This window comes from Equus przewalskii, chromosome 24 (assembly GCF_037783145.1).
Source record: "Equus przewalskii isolate Varuska chromosome 24, EquPr2, whole genome shotgun sequence".
In the NCBI taxonomy this organism is placed as follows: Eukaryota; Metazoa; Chordata; class Mammalia; order Perissodactyla; family Equidae; genus Equus; species Equus przewalskii.
Window position 1 is genome coordinate 16,748,034 of NC_091854.1, and position 14,865 is coordinate 16,762,898.

At 33.7% G+C, this 14,865-nt stretch overlaps 1 protein-coding gene across 50 annotated transcripts in view; it reads right to left on the reverse strand.

The window, feature by feature from the left end:
* ADGRL2 (adhesion G protein-coupled receptor L2) overlaps positions 1-14,865 on the reverse strand; it is a 594,788-nt gene that overhangs the window by 19,649 nt on the left and 560,274 nt on the right. For all 50 annotated transcript variants that reach the window (XM_070592496.1, XM_070592478.1, XM_070592481.1 and 47 more), the window contains 6 exons: positions 7,837-7,962; positions 7,368-7,573; positions 6,104-6,277; positions 4,145-4,354; positions 3,023-3,243; positions 1,631-1,697 (listed from right to left, as the gene is read on the reverse strand). In XM_070592496.1, coding sequence (XP_070448597.1) covers positions 1,631-1,697; positions 3,023-3,243; positions 4,145-4,354; positions 6,104-6,277; positions 7,368-7,573; positions 7,837-7,962 — 1,004 coding nt within the window. The remainder of the gene's footprint in view (positions 1-1,630; positions 1,698-3,022; positions 3,244-4,144; positions 4,355-6,103; positions 6,278-7,367; positions 7,574-7,836; positions 7,963-14,865) is intronic.

The window sequence follows — 14,865 nt, forward strand, 5'->3', positions numbered from 1 at the left end:
CTCAGATAGGCTCGGGCTGTGTTAACACAAGGAAACCAAGAACAAAAACTAGGGCAACCATCTGGATTGAATAATTCTGATGAGAAATCAGCTTTCCTAGGAACACTTGAGAATGCTTTACTGGTTTGATTCATATAGGCATTCATCTCAAATTTTCATTTTGCTTTGTATAAACAGGTGGATAAAATAATTCATTTTAATAACAAGTACATAGACTTGAAGTAGCTTTGTTTCCTTAAACTACTAAATTTTTTTCTCAATTTTATGAAACACTAGTTAACTACAGAAATATCTTAGTATGCTCATTTGTGTCACTTTTCTAAAGAAAAAAAATCCTTAATAGAAATAGAAAGATATAGGCAATGTTTAAATTTATGTTTCCTTTCAATCTTACAATGGTCAATAACACCTATCTGTAACAACACAATGCTGAAACTGAGTGAAAAGTTTTAAACAAAATACTGAAATTCAAATATTTTAGCTATATTCTTTTATTTCAACCATATTTCAAATATTTGACTAATGGTAATGTAAGAAGCTAAAAAATACCTTAATGTCACTATACTTAACTTGTATCAAATTTATTTTAAGCTAAAGTTTCTTTTTTATTAAAGATTGGCACCTGAGCTAACAACTGTTGCCAATCTTCTTTTTTATTGTTTTTTTTTCTTTCTTTCTGCTTTTTCTCCCCATAATCCCACCAGTACATAGTTGTATATTTTAGTTGTGGGTCCTTCTAGTTGTGGCACGTGGGACACCGCCTCAACATGGCCTGATGTGTGGTGCCATGTCCGCGCCCAGGATCGGAACCAGCAAAACCCTGGACTGCCGTAGCGGAGCATGCAAACTTAACCACTTGGCCATGGGGCCAGCCCCTAAGCTAAAATTTCTTAAAAACTAGTATTTTTATTTGGTATTTTGTCTTAAAGCAATTTTATTACTAATGAGTTTAAAATTGATTTAATATTCATTTTTAATCTAAGCTTAAAAAAATCTTTTTGAGCCCGAAAGAGAATTTAGGGTGTGGACATTTATTTTAAAGTACTAAACTACTATGTGGAAATTAAGATGATAAATATTCAGCTAATCTTTTTTCACTTCTGTAAAACATTCATTTAATTCATGAATGCTATACGGGCTTGGCGCAGGGCTAACATTATAGATTTTGGAGACACAACTTCCTGAACTAAAACTGTTAGCAAAAAACTCCCACCACTCAAAAACAAAAGATGCTATACATACCAGTTATTCCTTTCGAGTTATCAAAATAGTTTCAAATCATGCAATCTTAACATGGCTTTTATATAAGTATATTTTTTTTGATTATGCCATGATATTTTAGCAAACTAAATTAGAAATGAGAAAAAGTATCTTTTACAGGAAAAAAGATTTTCGGAAATAGTACTAATTAGCAAGTATATAAACTCTCAATAATGGTATAATATTTCAAATGTACTATATAATTTTATCCTGTAAGCCAGACACGTTTAAAAATCTTTGAAGGCATGGATAAATTAACAATAAAGCAAACTATCCTTGTTTCAATGTATTAAATTATCCGTGTTTCATTTTAGCTGGCTAGCTAAAAATGAAGCAAGCTAAAACTGAAGCAAAAATAGAGTCAGCTTACCAGAATAATGAAGGTAACAGGTCCAATGAAACTCCATATAAAATAGTTATCAACATGAAGCCAGCAACTATTACGAAAAGAAAAGAATACATATTAAGTAGCTTCAATGGATCTTCAACATCACAAAGAAAACAGAATTCTAAGAGTCTAACCAACAAAATTATCTTTACATTTGCCTTTTAAAACTCATTTCTTAGGAGCAGGAACAATTTTAAGAATTCTGAGTTGGCTTTGATTTAAAGAGTAGTAATTTATTTACTTCAACCTACTATTTTTCATTTCAGGTTTTAAATTTGATAAAGGCATATATAATTACGCTTGTATGGGGAAAACAACAAACCCACCACACTGCGATCTCTAACTTTTAAGACCTCTGACTTTACTAAAATCTTGAAACTCACTATTCCAAATTGTCTCACCATTACAAAGTTCTTATCTCAAAAGTTGCCTTTCAGATCCATAACTGAGCTAAAGTGTTTAACCCTATGGAACACAACAGACAACAAAAATGTTCAGATGTTATGTTCGCTGCAAAACAGGATAGCATAAATATACTATCTCAAGGGAATGGATGAATACTAGAAAAAAAAAAATCAAACCACAGAACTCATACAGCATTAGAGTAAATGATGCATAAACTTATTAAGACAGATTTTACTTAGTGGTTCATTTTTCATATAACACTGAATCCCCACTGAATTTCTTTTATTTGTCTTTCATCATCTGTATAGTCAAAAAGCTTTCTTTAGTCCAAAGAATCTTTATATAACTAATTTTATCAAAGGAAAAAATAAACAGAATTGGAAAGCAAATTCATGCCTCTAGCAAATAAAATCCTTAGAAACATGGCTATGTCCACCTTCTGTCACTTTCCATAAACATCTATATTTTTATAAATGAAAGACAGTGACTTATTTTAATCCTTTCAAACTGCCTGATAAAATATTATCAAAGTAAAACATATGGGATGGAATGTGCTACTGTCACAATTCAGAATGAGAGTCAGCTAGAGGGTCGGCTGCACAAAGAAAGCTAATGAAGCATTAGCTTAAAACTGAGTAGTTAAGGCTGTCAGATGCTTTAAGTTCAGAAGAATTTTTACTTAATATCTTTCTAAGGCCAGAAAGTTATTTACTTTTTCAAATTGTTTCAGGTCAATCTTTTGTGTTAAAAAGAAAGTCCATAATTTAGAATCTGCCTCGCCGGAGTACAAATCCTCTGAACCTAGAAAATTACAAAAGACTTGATTGTAATTTGTGCACGGCATGCCCATTCTCTTACCAATAAAGCTTTCAGATGCTATTTTAGTCTGTCAGGGACCCTCACTGACAGCTAACAGGCTTTAAAAAATTATTCACTTGAAAAACACTCAGGTCGCGTGCAATTACTTACGCTTTTTCTGTTCCATAGCTCTTATAGTCAATAGCAGCTGAAACTCCAACCACTGTGGCAGGAAACAAGTAACCAGCAACATAGTAATATTTCTTCCTGGAATATTCACTTTCAAAAACTTCAACTAACATTAGATAGAGCTGCACACCTTCTAGGCACATCCAAGCAAAAGCAGCCAAAAAGAAAAAGTGGAGAAGTCCTGCAAATATTGGGCATGCAATCTACAAAGGAAAAGAACAAAAAGACAAAAGAGAACACATGAAAAAAACAGCTCACTCCAAAATTGTAAAATATTGCTCACTATTGTCTTTAAAGTCCATCATTAGAGTAAACAACTGCTTCTTTAAACAACTTTTTTTTCATAAACGGACACCCAAATTTGAAGAGGTTAATGCTTACAGAGTATGATGCTAGGTGTGCTAGAAATTTCACTGCTAAAATACATTACTATTTTTAGTGAAATTAAGCGCAAATAAGAAAACATAATTTCTTTTCTAGAATTCTCCATTATTAAATCTTAGTTTCCATTTGTAGATGATTTCTTCATAAGTCTTTTAGAACAGTTGTTTCCAAATATATTATTTCTGGTTTTTCTATAACCGAATTTTAAAAATTGTCTTTAATGACAAATACCCTGGCTCTAATTATCTAACATTATTTTCTTGACATATGTGGAAAATACTAAATTCATCATCCATAGTGCAGAAATTCTTAAATTCATCCCAGTGCAGATGAATATAGGGTGAAGCATTAACTAATTGTTAAGCTCTGTTTCTGACACCGAGACCTCACGATGATGAATAAATTGCTTGGAATATGAAGAAATGATCAGTGGGCAGAATGACTACGTAAGCAAAATGAAAATTATAAAAATAGAATCTTTTCACTTCAGTATCCCCAGCATCCTTCTATTCAAATTACATCTTAATAACAACCCCCAAAAATGCAACTGCACTTTAATACAAGAAATGACTGGGCTTTTAATTCATTACTGATTATCCTTTAATATTGCCATGTCCTATTGCCACATGGTCAAATATCAGTATCATCATCCTGTGCACATTCACACCTGTTATAATAATGTTCAGAGATCCAAGGTCAATACCCTGGAGGAGTGCTTACCATGTATTTTGTCTTATCAATGCCTATTAGGAAAATAAATTCAGCAATGAAAAGGTTGATACAAAGGTTCTTGTGGATAGTATTACGGTCACTCTGTAGACCACGGAAAAAGCAGAAGGTGAAGATGCAAATAGCCAGGCAAACAAGGGAAATGACAATTCCCACCCAGGTGATGACCGTAAGCAGTAATTCATGAACTCCGTCTTTGTACTGAAAATAAAAAAAATGAGGATCATTAATATTCCTGCATTCCATCACCTAAAGTAAGACAGCTTTCACATATGATAGCTCATCTTTTAATACTAAGCTCCCTGAATATTATTAACGTGTGTTCAAACAGGGCTCAGTACTAAAAAGAAATTTTGATCATATAACACAGGTCAGTACTATCTTGTTAACTTTTTTATATTCAAACAGTGACCTAAGAAAGTGGAAGTCTACCTAGAAAGTGATGCAAGAGCCCAATCATTTCAAAAGGACGGAAATAACTACCCATAGAAACATACAGAAAATATTTATATAATAGAATAAAAGACACTTAGTTATGATTTAAAGAAATTACATTTTAATGACTTTCCAGGCTAACCCATAAGTGAAGTTTTAATTTTCTCCTTGGGTTTTTTATATTATATAGCTATGCATTGCTTAATGGCAGGGATTCGTTCTGAGAAATAAGTCGTTAAGCGATTTCGTCATTGTGTGAACATCAAGGAGTGTACTGAAGGGGAACAGAATCTGCCACTCCCAAATGTGTCTCTCTAACAGGCAGATTATTTAAGGCTGAATAATTTTAAGAAACAAAAGACTCCGAAAGTTTTCCTTGTCACCTCCCCCTTATCTGCCTAAAAGAATTCAGATAAAAAAACCTGTCTCAGGAAGCTAGCTATCACCTTAGCGTAACATGAACTAGGTGCTGGACAGGGAGGAACCTAGAAAAGCCTGTTTGTTGGGCTGCCCTCTGTGTTCTTCTGTTTCTCTGTGGCCAAACACTTGTTTTCCAAACCTTTGCTCCTTTTCACCTACTTGCGAATAGCCTTCCCTCCCTTTGAACTCCCTGACTCTCCCCACCCCCAACATTTTCTTTTGTCTTTAGCTGAGGATAACATTTAAGGTGAGGGCTTTGGCCATTTTGGCAAGTTATTCAGTTTCCCTGGGTTTCTCCCATGCATACATGCTTTTAAACTTTTGTTTTTCTCCTATTAACCCATCTTATGTCAATTTAATTCTTAGACTAGAAGAACCTAGAAGGGTAGAGGAAAATTTCTTCCTCCCCTACAGTACTTATACAGACATAGACGGTATATAACCTATTACACACCTAGGCTATATGGTACTAATCTTAAGGGTCTATTGTCATCTATGCGGTCCATCACGGACTGAATGTCATTATATGGAACAAGACTGTATTTATATACTGAGAATCCAGTACACAATAGATCTGTGAGTTTTCATGTTTTATTTCTTAAAATATTTTTATCTTCTGGCTATCATTCTCTTAATCACAAGAAGGAATACTAAGAAATATTCCAGAAGCCATTCTGACCTTTTGAAATTTGCAGTTTTGCATAGTATGCAAAGTGGTCAGAAAACTTAAAGTGCAAGTTGTAAAATCAGAGCCAAACATGCAAGATAGGGAGGGCCTGCTGAATTTCACGGCCCTCTGTCTCTTTTCTACGACCTACTGTTGTTCATTTTTAAAATCCAAAGCGCCTCTGCCCAACACCTGTCCAAAGGAGAAAAACTTAGCACAAGCCTGTAAAGCACATGATTTTGAGAAGTGACAATAAGTACAGTGCCAAGACTTCCTAAGATACATGGACAGTGTAGAAACAATTAGAAATCCACATTAGTTTGTTTGCTTTTTAGTTATGATAAGCACCCAAAGAAGGGACTATTATACAAGCTGTTTTGAATCTCCAAGGCTTCTCTCTGCTACTAATTAGAAGTGCAAATACTTACTGCAATTTCCCTGTGGGCCATGAGGATTGCAAAATTGGTTAGGTGGCTGCATGCACACGTTGTACGCGTTTTATTAGTGTCAACCAGCTTGCAGCCCTGGGTAGACCAATATCCCATCATAGTTCTCTCTGAGTAGTTCCAGAAGGAGCAGTTTGCATTGAAATAATTGTCAGGCTGGGAAATAAAATGACAAGATAAAATTAGGATTTTACAGTCTAAGATGGCAATAGCAATTGTTTAATATGTGTAAAAGGTAATTTAGATTAAACTTTGCATGTTTCGGACTATAAAGTTTTTCATCAGCAAAATTGTGGACTATGTTATCCAAGGCAGATATCTAACTTAAAAGGGGCTTTATAGTCCGAAACACTCTAAAGTGTACTCTAAATTACCAAAGACTCATTTTACACAATTACAATTTCCATCTTATGATTTTACATACTGATGGCACATTAGAATCTTTTTTTTTTTCCTTTCTGACAAAATTAGAGCCATGAATTTGTTCTGAGAAAATGCTATAGAGACCAAATGTTTTAAAATCCATTTTTCCATTCTGGACCCATTTTTGTTCTAAGTGACACATTAGTGACGTCAAAGTTCAGAAAAGAGCGAATGAACTGCAGCAGACTCAAGAAGAGAATAGCTGCACAAATTTATCTTCCTTTGCCAATTCTGGAGATCCACTTGGCTATCTGTGGGCACTTATTCACTCTACTTATAACAACAGCCAAAATTCTGCAGACAATCTTCCAACACTGTCATTATTTAAATACCAACTTGCATTCCAAGACACAGCAGAGGACTCACATCTCTTCAATCCCAGATTTTTAAAAACCCAATGCTTGATAACAATTGTGTCAAATGTCATCAGTAAAATGAAACAAGACAAAAAATTGCCCACCCTAAAAAGGCAGAGTCCTAACAGTTAAAACTAGGCTATCCTGCTGCTAAGGTAAGAGTTAATCTTCATTCTAAAACAAATTACTGTCATTTACATTTTCCTGTTGATTACTGAATTAGCTTTCATTAAGAATACACTTAAGTTCTAATAATCACTGAACCAGGCTCATTTAATTTTATGTTCACAGACTTAAATAAACTTGTGTCTCTGACCTAGTCCAACATTTGAAATTCAAATGGAAAGGTCTTTTCTTTCCTCTCTGCCATCTCCCCATTCCCCTTCTCCCATCCCCAGCTCATCAGTTTTGCTTTCCTTTCTTCCTGGTTTTATAACCTTCTACTTTCATTAGCATACGTAACTTACATCAATGTGCGGTAGGGTAAAAAGCACAGGATCTGTCAAGTATACTCGGCTGGATTCCTTATTGATTGAAACTGAAATGACGTGGGAATTCACTGCGATGGTGCTATTACGACCAATAAAGTCAGCACCCAGCTTGATGGTTGCATTTTCTGTACTAAGGAACTGTCCCAGACTCCGGTAAATGATGAACACCAACTTTGCAAGCCCTGGCAAGGTAAAAGTAATATGACTTTACAGGAAATGAGCTTATGAATAAAATAGGATACATTCAGATAAGAATAAAATGAAAAACATCCTTAAAGAATTTTAATTTAGATTAAGTTTACCGGGAAAGAGTAAAGCAATATTTTAAGTCTGCTTTTAAATGTTAAGCTGTGTTTGTTATATTAGGAGTCAAAGAAACAGCATTTTAGAATAGGGTTAACTGAACAAAAAACCCAGCAACTTTTAAGACTCTGTTCCCTCTTACCGTTCCTGCTGTTCTGTTTGACGGTATTTGCCGAGAGCTGGATTGAGCTGCCTGCTCCTTTGATGCCCAGAGGAAACTTAAAGTCTTGGACCTGTCCTTCTGTACTGAGTACAGCAACTTCCAGAACTGGACAAGGCAAAGGATAAGGGAGGAGGCAAAAGAGGACATTCGTTAAACTACAAAGAGGCAAATGATGATTGCTTGGGAACCACTGTTTATTTTTCTCTATTTACAAAACTTACCTGTTAGATTTCAACAAAATCATGAACAAACAACTAAATTACTCCAAGAGGACTTAAACCTTGATTACTCCAAAAATTTCTGTATAATCAGTTTAACATTTTCTTCATAGTTTTATATCTTTTGTCATAAACTAATTCCAGACTTTTGGCCTCTGAATATGAATAGCATATGAACTCACAGGACACAACTTTCAAAGTTTCATTTAAATCGTTAAACACAAATATTTCAAAATGATTTTTTCCTACATTAAATAACTTTTCAATGACCACTACTTGGCAGTGATAAAGCTTAAATACAAAGTGTAAGTTTGAATGCGTTTATTGCACGTATACACCTATTTCTATATATACATTTTAATACACAGGATTACATAGGTCAATTTTGCACTAATAGATTTTCTCTAATTTCTAAAAGTACCGAGATCAGCACAGCATATTTATGAGAAAACGTCTGGCACTACGTTAAAATTTCCCATTAATTCTCACTAGTAACCATCAATCTTTACCTATTTAAGTTGGGCAAAAAAGGCCCAGTGTGCCAAACCTGGCCTGTCACCTGTTTTTGTAAATAATGTTTTATTGGCACACAGCTGTGCTTAGTAATTTCCACACTGTCTAAGGCTGCGTTGGTGCTACAATGCCAGTTAAATATTTGCAACTTAGACTACCTGACCTGCAAAACCTAAAATATATCTGTTTGGGACTTTATAGTCAAAATTTGCCAACCACTGCAGTGTAATTCGACATTCAAACATTCAAATCACGTAGCAAAACTAGAAAATATGTACGAAAAACAAGTCAATACATAACATTGAGACTATCTGCCTGATCAAGAGACCAATGTTGTTTAACTTTGTTTCAAAAACATAATAGTAACACTGTCAACATAAACGTTGTATACTGTAATTCCAATAAAGATTGCAACACTTTATATCAATATTCATTTAATTTTTAAAAAGAATGGAAATTATTGTCTCTACTAAAGTCAACTACTAATATTAGTAATTAGAATATGTCATTTTCTTGAAGAAATGAGAAATTTGTACACCAACACACAAATGTGATGAATTCACCCACTCCCTTTCCTTTTACAAAAATGAACTTATATCATTATAGAATATAACTCTTGGATACTAATTTTTTTTAATCTTTCACAACTTTGTTTTGTAAAAATACGTATACATTTAGCTGTAAATATGAAATAACATTGGGAGATTTTTAAACCCATCAGATGACAAATCAAGCTCCTGAGATAATGTGACTCCTAGAATTCTGTCCGAAGCAGAAGCTGGTTGAGACCCTCAGTTTACTGATCCCTGCTTAGAAAGACAGGTGGGGAAGAGCATGATCTCCTCTCCTCATACCAATTCCATGTGTGCGGGCAGGGGGTGGGGGTGGGGAGAAGAGTGACAAAATCATACATCTAATATATATCTCTCTCTTCCTTACACTGAAAGGGACTCTCAATTATTAATTATTCTTAAAACAAGACAAAGACAGGGTGAGAGAAGGAAACCCTTTGAGTTTTCATGAAATGTTCCAAATATAGATGTACATGCACAGAATTTTAACTTCATTCAACAGATATTTACTTACCAAACTTTAATTTCATTCAACATATATCTACTTATTAGAGTTTAAAAATCATGTCCATAGTAAAAAAATTGATTTGTTTGAATTAAAAAAAAAGAATCATTAATACAGATCTTAGTGGAGAATCAATAATCAACTTTATACCAATAAATAAACAAACAAACATATCAATAAATAAATAAAATTAAAAACAGAAAGAAGGGAAAACTTCCTAGAAACATAAAACTGACTAAAATAAATAAAAAACCACAAGAGTTTATGACCACTAAAGAAAATAAACTTGGGGGGGGAAGGCAAAAGGGGTGATTAGGCTCACATGTGAGGGGATGCACTATAATTAGTTTTTGGGTGGTGAACATGATTTAATCCACACAGAATTCGAAATACATTGCGATGTACATCTGAAAGCTGTATAATGTTATAATCCAGTGTTACTGCAATTAAACAAATAAAAAATTTTTTAAACAAGAAAAGAAACTGATAGTTAAATATACACTGAATCTTAAACTGCTCCAGAAAACAGAAGAATGCTTTCCAACTCCTTTCACAAGACTTGTATAAGCCTGACGCATAATACAGCACAAGGAAAGAAATTACAGGATATTCTCACTTATTAAAAGAATGCAAAAATATTTAATAAATTACCATGCACTTTAAGTACAATATCTTGAACAAATTGAATTTATCTCAAAAAGACATATAGAAATTAATGCATTAGAAAATATATTAATGTAATTCACCAAATTAAGAAATGAAAGAAAAAAATTTACAAAGAATTCAATGAATTTCAATACTCATTCAATATAAAAAATCTTTACAAAATAATAGGCATAAAAGGAAGATTCCTTGCCCAGATAAAAGTTTTGTTATCAATAAGGGTTATCTATCCAAACCTACAGCAAACAATGGCGAAAAACTCCAGATGCAGTCCTTTTAAAGTCAGGATGCTTCCTACGCTCCCTATGACAGGTTTTATCTAGCATTGTACTAAAAGACCCAGCTAATGCAGTAATTCCAGAAAAACAAAAGGTATAAAGACTGAAAGGTAAAAGCAAACTGTTATTATTTACAGAAAATATAATTAACTATACATAGTAATCTTGAAGTAGTCTCTAGATACTATCAGAAGTAAAAGAACGTAGCAAGGCTGCAATCAGCAAAATCAATTGTGTTCCTATACATATCAAGCAACAAATCGTTAGAATATGTAATTTAAAAAGAGAGACTATTTACAACGAAAACAAATAGTGTAAGTTACCTAGGAATAAATCTAATAAAAAAAAGCACAAGCTATTAATGGGAAAAATATGGAACTTTATTAGGAGACCTAATAAATGGAGAATTACATCATGGTTGTGGTATTTGGCAGAACTCAACAGGTAAACCTGTGGCACTTCTTTCAAAATCAATCTACAAACTCAGTCTAATTCTAACAAAAATTCGAACATTTTTTGTGTGTGTGAAACCTGACAAACTGGTTTTAAAATTCACATGGAAGAGACATGCCAAAAGCAGCCAAGGCAATTCCTCAAGGAGCTGGGTTGAAAGAATTCTTCAGATATTAATATTATTGAAACAAAAACAAAAGCAACAACGTATAACAGACATTCCCTACATGTATAGAAACTTGATATATGACAGAGGCATCATTACAAACCACTGGGGAAAAGAATGAATTATGCGCTAAAAGTACTGAAACAACAGATTATCCATATGGAAAAAAAAATCAAATTAGTTCCCTATCTTATATCATAAACAGAAATAAATTCCAGGTGTATTAAAGACATAATTGTAAAAAGGCGAAGATTTATCACTTCTAAAGAAAATGTAAGATCTTTGAAACTGCAAAGTAGAGAAAAAAATTTTCTTGAGTAAGACACCAAAAAGGAAAAAATTTGTTAAACAAGATACCAAAAGCATCAACCCTAAAAGAAAAGACTGATAAATCTGACTTTATTATCCTGTAAAACAAAAGATACCATAAACAAAGTAAAAGAAAGAAGGCACAGACAGAATAAGTATGTGCAAACTATATAATCAGAAAGAATTAGTGTCCGGAATGCATTATCTACAGAAAAAATAAACAGGAAAAAGTTATGGACAACAAATTCACAGGAGAGAAAACTAAGATATCCAATAAATGCATTAAGTAATCAGAGAACTGCAAATTAAAACAATAATGTGATCAGTTCAAATCCATTAGAAAGACGAAATTCACGTTAACAATAATGTGTTAGCCAAGCCGAGAGAGTGATGCTGAACAACAGTATTAGAGGTGAGAATGCAAATTGGTAAAACGACATTAGAAAGCATTCTGGCAATCATTAGTAAAGCTGAAGATGAGCATGCTCTATCACTCAAGAATTCTATTTCTAGGTGTGTGTGTATGTGCACACATTTAAAAGGCGCACACATAGCAAGAAGACATACAAAAACTTTCACTGCAATTTTTCTTACATCAGCAAAAAAGTGTAAGCCACTAAAATACCTATCACTGGCACAGTTCAATAACTGTGGTGTATTCTTAGATCAAAAAAATGAACTCGAGATGCACATATCAACATGCAGAAAGAACAAAAAATATAATGGTAGGAAATAATTATACAATTGTAGTGTGAAATCATTAGAGTAAAAACATGAACAGTAACTGTTAAATGTACCTATCTGTAGACCAAATGGTTACCCCGCTTCTTGATGGGATCAGGAAGGAGGGGACTCAGAGGACTTATACACTATCTCTAACTATTTCTTTCCCCCCAAATCTGAAGTGAATGTGGTAAAATACTAAGATATAGCTCAGCTGGGTGATTGGAAAACAGAAGTTTATGATATTCTCTATATTTTCCATGCGCCTGAAACAATATATGCCTGAAAGTGAATACACTTGACTCACAGGAGAGCCACCCAGAGCCTCACTCATAGCCAGTGCTGGAGATAGGGTTTTAATATATTTCTCTGTCCTTGTATTTTTCAAATTTATCACAAAGTAGTGGCTGCAATGAGAAGAAAGGGGAAGAAAAGAAAGAGAGCATATAGGGAAAACTATGACCTCTGCCAGGAGACCTGTGACACTATAGGCTCCATCAGCCTGCGTCCTGGGGTAAAAACAACAGGGAGCAGCCTTAAGACATAGAGAGCAGAGCCAAGGCCAAGCCTTGATGGTGAAGAGCACAAGCCTTTGCTGTTGTGATGTTTTTGTGATCTCAACGTAATTAAGTCTAAATTGATGGATACAATCATGTTGGCTGCTAAGTCCACTGCGAAAATAAATGATAGGAAATTTTATAATGAATGGATAGATCAGGCTGATAATACCTAAACCAGTTAATCAATCATAAAATCAAAATGAACAGACAATCAAACATCATGGGCCTCTGTCATATGATGTGATAGAAAGTTCTTGGGGGTTGTGGGGGGGGGGGCGGCTTAAACCTGACCTGATGAAGCCTTTAGATCTAATTATCAGTATTTATCAGTTAGGGTAAAATGATATAGTGGGAATGAAATGAGCCAAATCCAGAATGTGGGAAATTCTACAGCACAAATTAGCCACCCAAGTTCTCTAACAAAAATGAAAAAAGCTTAAAAAAAACCAAGATGTACAGAGAAATGACTTTTAATTGAAAGATTCTCCAGTGATATCTCAATCAAATGTATACCATAGACTTGTTTGATTCCTGGTTAAAACAAATTAAGTATTAACGAATTCACAAAAATCAAGTAAATTTAAACACATTTTTGTTATATTTTGAACCTACTTTTGTTAATTTTTTAAAATGTGACAATGGCATTGTGTTTTCTTTTAAAAAATATGGGATACATATTATTTATAGTGATAATAATACAATATTAGGATTTGCCTTAAAATAATATGATGGTGAGAGGAATAAGTGAAACAGATTTGCTGAACGGTGTTGAAGCTGGGTAATGAGGATTTATTTTTTACCAAAATTAAAAACTTCTGCTCTTCTCAAGATATCATGAGGAAAATTTTTCTAAAAAGTCACATACTGAGGGAAAACACTCAGAGTCCATACATCCAACAAAAGACTTACATTGGGAATATATAAAGAATCTTTATAACTCATTAATAAAAAGACAACTCAATTAAAAATGGGCAAAATCTATGGACATCCCATGAAAAGAAGTATGAATGGCCAATAAGCACATGAAAAGTGGAACTCTTATCAGCTAAATGTAACTCAGAAATGATACAAATGCAAAATAAAACCGAAATGAGATGACACTGCAAACCACTCAAATGGCTAAAATTAAAGAGACTGACAATCCTAAGTGTTGATGAGGATGTGGAGCAACCAGAACTCTCATTGCCTGTTAGGAGTATAAAATGGTACATGCACTTGGGGAAAAAGTAGCTTTACTAAGAAACTGGAAACAATCGAAAAGTGGAAACAACTTAAATGTCTAGTAAGTGAGTAAATAGACAAATGTGGTGTGTCCTTATAATGGAATGCTTCTTAGCAAGAAAAAGGACTGAACTACTGATGCTTGCACAAACACAGCTGAATTTCAGAAACATTATTCTGTGTAAGAAGATCAAAGAGTACATATTGTATGATTCCATTCAACTGAAGGTCTAGAAAAAGCAAAACTATAGTGACAGAAAACAGATCATTGATTGCCTGGGGCTAGTGGTATGAGGAGACTGACTGCAAAGGACCTTTTTGAGGTGACAGCAGTGTTGACTGTGCTCTTGGTCATATGGGTGTATATTTGCCAAAAAGTATCAAACTGCACACTTGACACAGCTGCTCTTACCATATACAAATTATACCTCAAAGTTGATTTTAAAAAGCTATAATCAGATATAGTTATAACATATAATTATACCATTTTTATGAGGTCATGTATTATAAGGATAAATCAAACAAAAAAGTAAAACTAAGGATTCAAGGAGAAATCACTAAGGAGGAAAACCAAATTGTCTTAATAACCTAAGATATTATAGCCATGCCCTAAATTTAGATAAGAGCTTCAAGAGTTTGAAGATGTAAAGGGATAATGGGCTACTTTAGTCCTCATGTCTGAAAAGAGAACAAGTCCCAGGAAAAAGGTGAATGTTTTCCTCATACTAAGTTACAGGTGATATTTGTCATAAAATTGTTTATGTCTTAGAAATAAAAAAGACAACTATGTTAGAACATTTAAAGTGATTTTTATATCGGTAATTCTT